This window comes from Trichosurus vulpecula, chromosome 5, assembly GCF_011100635.1.
Source record: "Trichosurus vulpecula isolate mTriVul1 chromosome 5, mTriVul1.pri, whole genome shotgun sequence".
Lineage (NCBI taxonomy): Eukaryota > Metazoa > Chordata > Mammalia > Diprotodontia > Phalangeridae > Trichosurus > Trichosurus vulpecula.
Genome location: NC_050577.1, coordinates 258,394,921 through 258,404,179, shown reverse-complemented (window position 1 = coordinate 258,404,179; position 9,259 = coordinate 258,394,921). Strand labels below are relative to the sequence as shown.

The following is a 9,259-nucleotide window of genomic DNA, read 5'->3' as shown; positions in this document are numbered from 1 at the left end:
TATAATAAATCCTTTTCCTTCCTAATTATCTTCTTTAGATATCCAAACTTAGTAATTATGCCAATCTAGGTCGACCCTGTCATAAAATTAATGTAGATGTCTGATCTTGTTCTCTGCATATCTCTTGAATCTGCCATACTATAAAAGTGATATGCCCTATCGACTAAGCCATACAAGCTAGAAGTATTCTTAGATGTTATCTAATTCAGCCACTTCACTTTACAGAGGAGGAAGCTGAGGCTAACAGTTAGGATAAGTGACTTGCCCAGGGTCACACAGCTAGCAAGTGCCTGAGGCCAGATTTGAACTTAGGAAGATGAGTCTTTGTAACTCGAGGCCCAGCACTCTATGCACTTCGGCACCACCTAGCTACCTGTACTTTTGTGCTTAGGGCTACGTAGAAGACAGAATCACTCTTCATATTAGTCTCTAAGTGTAGGTCTGTTCTGCAAGGTTGGCTACGGTGCTGGAAGGATCCTTCTAGCTATGCTATAGATCCGTCACCTGATGCAGAAAAAGGTGGGATCTGGTGGGTACAACCAACATTAGAGGAGATGCAACATTAGGAATTCAAATCCCAGCTATGTCACTTGTTGCCTGTAGGACTTTTGAGTTGACACCGAACAGCTCTGAAACTCCTGATCTGAAACAAGAGGGGCAGGAGAGGAGTGAACTAGGTTCCTCGAAGTGCTAAGACTCTGCTCCTGCAGCACAGTGGAGAAAGAACTGGACCAGGAGTCAGGGAGTGTGTCAGACACATACTGCCTGTGCAACTTAGACAAGTAAAGTAGTCTATCTGTGCTTCGGTTTCCTCATATGTAAAATGGGGATAATAGGAGCACTGACCTTGTAGGGTTGTCATGAGTATCATATTTCTAAAACATTTTCCAAACCTTAAAACACTACATAAATGCTGGTGTAGCAGCAGCAGCAGCAGCAGCAGCAGCAGCAGCAGCAGTAGTAGTAGTAGTAGTAGTAGTAGTAGTAGTAGAAGTAGTGGTAGTAGTAGCAGCAGCAGCAGCAGAAGCAGTAGAAGCAGCAGCAGCTGTAGTAATCATAGTAAATCAGGCCTCTTTGGAGGACACTAGCATAAATGTCCAGTAGATTTTATATGCACTTACTGAGAATTTACTAAATGTTAGACATTATGCTAAGCACCAGAAATACCAAGAAAGGCAAATAGGTACACAGATATGGCAGAGAGAGGGTAACTTTCAAAAACAAGGCACTAGCCCCCAGAACGAGTACCACAAAGGGGTTATTGGAGCTGAATCTTGAAGGAAGCAAGCGACAGAGGGGAGGAGGGGAAGTATTTCAAGCATGGGGCAGCCAATGAAAAGGCATACTGATAGAGATGGAAAGACGTGTGCAAGCAAAGGCAAGTAGGGTGATATGACTAGATCACAGAGTGTGCAAGGAAGAAAAAAAGAGTAAATAAAAAGACTGGAAAGGTAAGAAAAGGCCAGGATATAAAAAGCCAAACAAAGGACTTTATAATTGATCCTAGGGTCAGAATTATAGAGAAATCACTGGCAGCTGTGGAAGATGGATTGAGTGGGAGACCAATTAGGTTATTGTAATAGTCCAAACAAAAGGAGAAGAGGGCCTGTACTAGGATGGGGTGGCTGTGTGAATAGAAAGAAGGGGACTTAGATAAAAGATGGTATGAAGGTTAAAAAAAGGAATAAAAATAATTTGTCAACTGATTGGATATGTAGAGGTGGGAGTGAGGAGTTGAATATGACACAGAGACTGAAGATCTGTGTGACTTGGAGGATGGTGGCAACCTCAATAATAGAGATATTTGAAAGAGAGGGGCGTTTGGTAAAAAAGTTGAGTTTTGTTATGGGCATGTTGAGTTTGAGATACCTACGGTTTGAAATGTCCACTAGGCAGTTAGAGATATAGGACTGGAGGTCAGGAGAAAGAATAGGGCTGAATATATATAGATGTGGGAATTATCTGTGTAGAAATAATATTATCTGATTTGTCAAAATCAGTTGTCTCTATAGAAAGCTATGTAATCAGTCCTCTGTTTCAGTCTGAGGAAATCTGTTGGATCAAATATACTTCAAGAATCAGTCAATAAACATTTATGTGTCAATTACTTATTATCTTCCAGGCACTGGGGATACAAAGTCATCAGGACCCCAGTACCCAGACAACTCCTCTCCTTTCACTCCTCTCTTTTCTTACTATTAGGAGATACCTTGTTTTCCAGAGCCAAGACCCAGCAAGCAAACTGTGCTCTAAGCTTGGTATAACAGTCCTTTGTGCTCACCTTCTAGATGAACTCTGCTGCAGCTAAAAATCACAGAATTGGTTCAAACCAGCCCCAAGTGGTCCTTGAGCTCTGACAAGCAACTGTAGGAACCACGTTCTGGTCATGAAGCCCTATTATGAATAGACTTTTTGTCACTAGGCAACCTTGCCTCATTGTTGCTATTACACCTCACGGTTTGGTTCTTTGTCTAGCCACAACTATGTGTATCAAGGCTTAGCCTCACTGCTTTGGGTGTCCTCCATCCTAGAGGAGACCCTGGCACACATGTCTAGTTTCCCTCCTCCAATGGAATAAAGAAGACTTTTTGCCTATAACCTCTGTGAGCTCTTTGGTATCTTATTTTATTTTATTTCATTTTATGAAACAGTCTCTGCCCTCAAGCAGCTTAAATTCTATCAGCAGAGATAACATGTGCAAATACCAGTACATGCAAAGCAGATAGAAGGTGATTTTTGTGGAGGAAAGCATTAGTAGTTAGAGGCACCAGGAGACCAGAAAGACTTCATGTAGAATGTGGCACTTGAACTGAGTCTTAGAGTAAACTAGGAGCATGATCCAACTATAAGGATTGCCAATGTAAAGGCACAGATATGGGAGATGAGGAACAGTAAGAAGGAGAATTTGACTGACCCATAGAGTGTGTGAAGGGGAGTCATGTATAACAAGTCTGGAAAGGTAAGTGGGGGCAAGGTTGTGATGGTCTTTAAAGGCCAAACAAGGAGTTTTTATTTATTCCTAGAGATAACTGCCCTAAAGGCCAGTGGGGTTTAGTGAATAAGGGAATGATATGATCAAAACTACACTTTGTGGAGGAAATCAAATAGATAAAATTCACATTTGATCTTGTTATTTGGATGACTTGAAGATCTGAATGCTGGATAAAGATTTCACAGTGATATAACTTTTCCAGAGTCCATTTTTATAAGAATCGGGGAAGTGTCCAAATATTAAGCTTCCAATATTATTATTATGTTAGTGGTCCACTGTCAGCCTTTAAATCTATCAATGAATTTAAATACTAGGTAAAAGATCTGTCAAAATAAATCTATTCTACCCCCTATCTATCTTTATCAGACCTATATCTTTCTTGGTTTAAGAGATGCTTATTTCTTCTTGAGAAAGTTTCCTATCATTTTTTTATCTCCTTTGTAAACTTTGAAGACAACTCCAGACAAATAAGTAAAAAAAAATGCATGCCTTTTAGATGGTGATGCCATCTTTGTTAAATGAAGAATAATATGCTAATACCTTAATAACAAACAGTAAATCAAAACTTTGTTTTGCATGTAATTATTTTGTAATAATGCCCACCATTTGAGTTTTCTATTCTTGTTCCTGGATTGCTAACACTTTATTATAAAACCAAACTACTCCTACACACTATAAACTTACCATATGTACTAAGATAGGCCCCACGAGTATTCACTCTACCATTATCAACTTCCTCTCTCCTTCAACATAATGACTTGATTTTTTTTTCCTTTTCCTTGCCAATGATAACCAAACCTTCCATACGTGTAGCAGACGCTCCAGTCGATTTCATTAAGAAGACTGAAGTAATCCAACATGAGCTTCTTCAGCCCCTTTTCCTCTATTCCTCAAAACATTTCAACATCTTCACTTGCTATTTGCCTTTCTTTTCATCACGTAAGAATAGTCTCTATTCTGGGGGAGCTAGGTGGTATAGCAAACGGGTAGATAGTTGGCGCAGTGGATAAAATACCTGACCTGGAGTCAAGAAAACCTGAGTTCAAATCTGACCTCAGACGCTTAGGTGTGTGACCCTGGGCAAGTCACTTAATCCTGTTTGCCTCAGTTTCCTCATCTATAAAATGATCCGAAGAAGGAAATGGCAAACCACTTCAGTAATAATAGGAGCAGAAGCAGTAGCCAGCATTTATATGGTACTTTGGGGATTTGCAAAGCACTTTATATATAGTATCTCATTTATTCCAGTTAAATGATTGTTGAATAAATTAATAAATGATTACTGTTGCCAGAATAATCTTTCTTTGGAGTAGAACTACTTAAATAACTACACTGATCAAAAAATCTTCAGTGGCTCCCTATTCCTACAAGTTTAAGTTCGAAATCCTTTTGATTCAAAGTCCTTTCCAATTTAATATTGCTCTGCCCTTTCAACTTTTATACTGTCAATGTCAAACTCACTAAACGATATATAAGGATCTCTGAAGGCTTCATATTGACTTAGAAAACCACATATTAACATTATCTATGTTCTATTGTATTTTTATTTTGTTAAATATTTTCCGGTTACATTTTAATCTGTGGGCAGACCTCCTTATGGACATCTCTGTTCTAAACTTAGGCCAGATTGGATTACTCCCCTCTCCCCTACACTTTTCCTGTCTCTACTCTTCCCCCATGCCACTTCCTTTCTATAGGATCGTAGAGCTGAGTCCAACTCCCCCATTTTACAAATGAGGAAATCCCAGAAAGGTTAAGTGATTTATGCAAGTTCATTCAGGTAGTAAGAATTAGAGCTAGCATCCAGTCTCAGGTCTTGTGACTCTAAAGTCAGTGGCCTTTCCACTGCATCATACATCCCTTGGGAGAAAGTTCACCTCATCCAGGAACTCACTGAGGTTTGCCAAGTGTGATCTTATCCATCTTGGGTCTGGACTCCCTATTAACAATTTTTGTTCTATTCTTCCCAGTCTGTAGATAATTTTCATTGGTACAGAAAATAGAAGAAAAATATGAATGTTTCTGCTTTTTTCTCCAGTGTCCAACATCATATTGCTTAGTAGTCTTATTTAATGCAGTTCAATTCTATAAACATGTATTAAGTGTCTAATACATGTAAGGCGCAGTGCTAAGTACCAGGGATATGGGGGTGTGGGGGGAAATACCTAACATTTACAAGAGTATTTTAATACATATTGCAAATTAAGTTCACTACATACTTCATACACATTGCCCCAGCTGACCTTTACAACAACCTTATGAGGTTGGTAATTATGCAGAATGAGAGCAGGTATTTTCTTTGTACCTCCACTTGACCCTGTGGCACTTTGCAGCTGCTTCTGGCCTCAGGTTGACCCATTGCTGAAAGGACTTGGGGTTGTACTGTGACATGGAATGGTCCTTCCCACATGACAGAGTAAACGATTCAGATGCCACCATCTTGTCTTGATCTCACAAAATCACCTGTTCCAAGAAGGAAACACAAGGGAGGCAGGGGCTGCCAGAGACCCCAGGAGCAAGCTCACCTACTTGGGTTCTCCACTCACTAGCTCCCATGTTGGTGGGGTCACCATGATATGGAGCAGAGGACCTTGCATTTCCCCACCCCTCAGTGGAGTCACATTTTGACCCATCATGGCCAATGAGGGACAAGCTAGAAGCTATTTCTTTTAACAGATGTTGTACCTGGATCCCCTGCTATTTTGGAGATGGGGGTAGAAAACCAAAGGACCACTCAGAATTTTCCACATCATACCAAAATTTCAAGTTCTTTCAGCAATGGGTCAACATATCTAGAAACAGTCCCAAAGTGGACCAATCAAAACTAGACAGAGAATATTTGTCCATGCTTTGAACAATTCACCTTATAAAGGTATTTCTATTTTGGAGATGAGGAAAGCGGTCATATGATCATAGATTTAAAGCTAAAAAGGGCCTTTGTTCAACACCTTCATTTTACAGATAAGGGAACTCAGAACCAAATGAAGGCAGTGGTTTGCCCAAGGTCATGAAAGTAGTAAGATGTCAGAACTGGGATTTGAAGTGAAGTCCTCAGATTCCCAGCTTAAAGTCTGGCTAAGTGACATAACCATGCTCACAAAGCTGCTAAGTTTCAGAGATGGGATTTGAACACAGACTTGTCTTGACTCTCAAGTCCAGCATGCTTGCCACTACCCCAAGCTGTCTTGTAAGAACCCTTCCACAAGTACCTCATATAGTATTTCATTTTACACTTTTCAAACATGCTTAACATAGAATATAATGAATTATAAGTATCTAAGTCTGTACCATCCCCACATGAAACTACTCCAGAGCATCAGAGACCATTTTTTAATATAAATTGTGTATCTCCCCCAGTACCTAGAACAGTGCTCTAAATGCAATAGGTGTTTAATAAATGTTTGTTGATTGAATAAACAAATATTGTCACTGGTAACCATAAAAAACACACAAACAAAAAAACAATTCTAGAATCTCACTTCACTTAACAACATATTTCCTAGAGCTGACAAATAGTGGGGATGTCATTCTTTGAAGAGGTCAAGAGTTGAAACTGTTGGTTTATTTTATTTTTTTATTTTTGCCACTGAGACACTTTAGAACCTACTCTTCTGGTTTCTAAATTAAAGACTAGAAAGTGCTTTCAGGCTCTCAAATGAGAGGTAACACAATGGGGAAATTTCCCATTATTAGGTAAGAAGTGAGGTCACTGAGCAAAAAAAAAAAAGAGATATGATTTCATCAGTGTGGCTATAATCACTCTCCAGTTACACAGACCCCAACCACCTAATGTATTTAAAAGTATTTAATGAGTTGCTGGAGCAAAAAAAAAAAAAATCCCCATGTGACCAATCCTTTTTTGATGAGCTTCTCCAAACTTAGCTGGGCTGTTCCTCAGATGACATCTAGTCAATCTGATCCATCCATACTTAAAAGCTTTTCTGGCTTGGTCTGAAGCCTGTCAAATATTATGGTAAGAAGTAGAGAATTTTTAGCGGAAGAAAGCTAATATGCTAGATCTTCTACAATCAAAAGATTTATTAAAATTATGTTATTAATCTTGCTTAGCCACATCCCTGAAAAATATTAAGACGGATTTTATTTACAAACAGTGAAACAAAAGTAATCACTTCGTTACTGATTTATCAGTGTCAACTTGACCCTATAACCAAGGCAACCTATTGGATGGTCTGCTTTCTTCATCTACTATAAAAGGAATTCTCTCAGAGTAGCTTTATAGAATTCCTTTTAGTGAAGCCCTTGGATTTTTTTTTTTTAAGCATGCAGTTTTGTTCTATTACCACCCTGCATCTCTTAATGTTTTGGTGAGGGACAGTTTTGCTAAAATAGCTGAATTTACTTGGGTTTCAATTAGTCAAATCCTCAGATCTAATGATTTTTAAATTTTTGTTAAGCATTAGACAATGGGGCCAGGAAGTATGCTCTCCACTGACATGAAGGTAAATGGGTTTAGTGAGAGTTTCTTTCATTACCTTTAAAGTCTGCAAAAAATTTATTGTAGGTCAAATGTTTCATTTGCAAGGAAGCAGCCAAATGCTCCCTATTGCTGTTTGGAATCTACTTGGAGGAATGAGAGGATGGATATACCATTTAAAGCAACTCTATTATCGCTCCTACATAGCACACAAGTTGGTACCAGTAGGAAGGTGGAGAGTTGCAGAGAGACTAGTTCTGGCATTATGGACAAGGGTTTTAATTTCCAATTCTCTCTTGCTCCAGCTGAGTATCAAGTAGCTTGGGTGAGGGGTATTTGCAATGCAAATACCAGTCAAAGAGTCAACGAAAGTCAAAGAGCTAACGAAATTGTTATGAGATATGCTCTCTGCCTGCACAAGTACAGATACGTACACACACACACACACACACACAGCCAAAGTTGCAAAGTGTCAGGAAAACAAAGTTTCGTGTGTATCTGGCTATCCCTGTGCGCCAGGTACATACACAGTTCCTATTAAGCTAGAGTTGTCATGTTTCGAACACATCTGGCATGTGTATACGCATACATATGCATACACACAACTCCTATTAAGCTACAATTCTCGTGTTTCGCACACATCTGTTCACTAGCCGCGTACACTCATAGACACACACACCCTATTAAGCCAGTCATATTTCACACACATCTGGCCACTGGCATGCAAACACACACACACAACCCCTATTAAAAACAGTTTTCACGTTTCGCACACATCTGGCCACTGGCACGAGTATAAACATATGTAATTTCTACAAGCTAGAGTTGTCATGTTTCGTACATACCTGGCCACAGGCACGAGTTTAAACACATACATACATATAATTTCTATATGTCAGAGTTGTTAGGTTTCGCACACATCTGACCACAGGCACGAGTATAAAAACATACATACGTATAATATCTATAAGCCAGAGTTGTTTCGCACACATCTGGCCACAGGCGCGCGCGCACACACGGACACACACACACACACACACACACACACACACACACACGCCCTATTAAGCCAGGGTTGTCATGAAAATAAGGTTTCGCGCACATCTGGCCCCTGGAGAAAGAAGGGAGGGAAGGCACGGGCGCCGAGAGCCGGGAGGATCGGGGTGTACCGGAGCCACGAATAGAACGAGAGCTCAGGAGCTCCCAGCTGGGACAGGATAAGGAGAATTTACTGGCTGGGAAGAACCAATGAAGTTCAAGGTGGTGGTGCTCTAGCGGCTGCCCTCCGCGCTGGCCGTTAGGGGGCAGCAAAGGACGCCCACGCGCTCCCTGGCCAAGCCCTCCTCGGCCTCCTCCCTCCCTCCAAGAGCCTGCTCCTCCCTCCCCCTCCCCTCCCCTCCCCCATTACGTCTCTCTAGGTTGCCGACCCGGCGGCGGGGCGGGGCCGCGGGACGCCGTGTTCCCACAATGCTCCGGGGCGGTGCCGCCGCCGCTGCCGCCGCCGCCGGTACCGCCGCCGCTACCGCCGTCGCCGCCTCCGCTGCCACTAGTGGGAGAAGATGGCGGAGGGAGGAGCGGCGGATCTGGACACCCAGCAGTCCGACATCGCTACGCTGCTCAAAACCTCGCTCCGGAAAGGGGACACCTGGTGAGGGGGACGGGGCGGGGCGAGGACTGAGGCGCCCGCGGCTGCCTGGGGGACACCGGAGGGGAACCGGGCGGGAAGCTCCGGGGCCGGTGTCTTTACTGAATGACAGGTGCGGGGCGGGCCGGTCAGACCGGGACCGTGGAGGGCTGGTAGGGGGGCAGGGCGGGGAGGTCAGAGATTAGGC

At 41.9% G+C, this 9,259-nt stretch overlaps 1 protein-coding gene across 5 annotated transcripts in view; it reads left to right on the top strand.

The window, feature by feature from the left end:
- Positions 1 to 8,856: 8,856 nt before the first annotated feature.
- The window catches only part of USP15 (ubiquitin specific peptidase 15), a 165,940-nt gene continuing 165,537 nt past the window's right edge, over positions 8,857 to 9,259 (top strand). For 4 of the 5 annotated variants that reach the window (XM_036759129.1, XM_036759135.1, XM_036759134.1 and 1 more), the window contains exon 1: positions 8,899 to 9,075. In XM_036759129.1, the coding sequence (XP_036615024.1) occupies positions 8,987 to 9,075 (89 nt within the window). In that variant the 5' untranslated portion in view covers positions 8,899 to 8,986. Of the gene's footprint in view, positions 9,076 to 9,259 lie in introns of all 5 variants that reach the window. The other variant, XM_036759131.1, reaches the window with a different exon arrangement.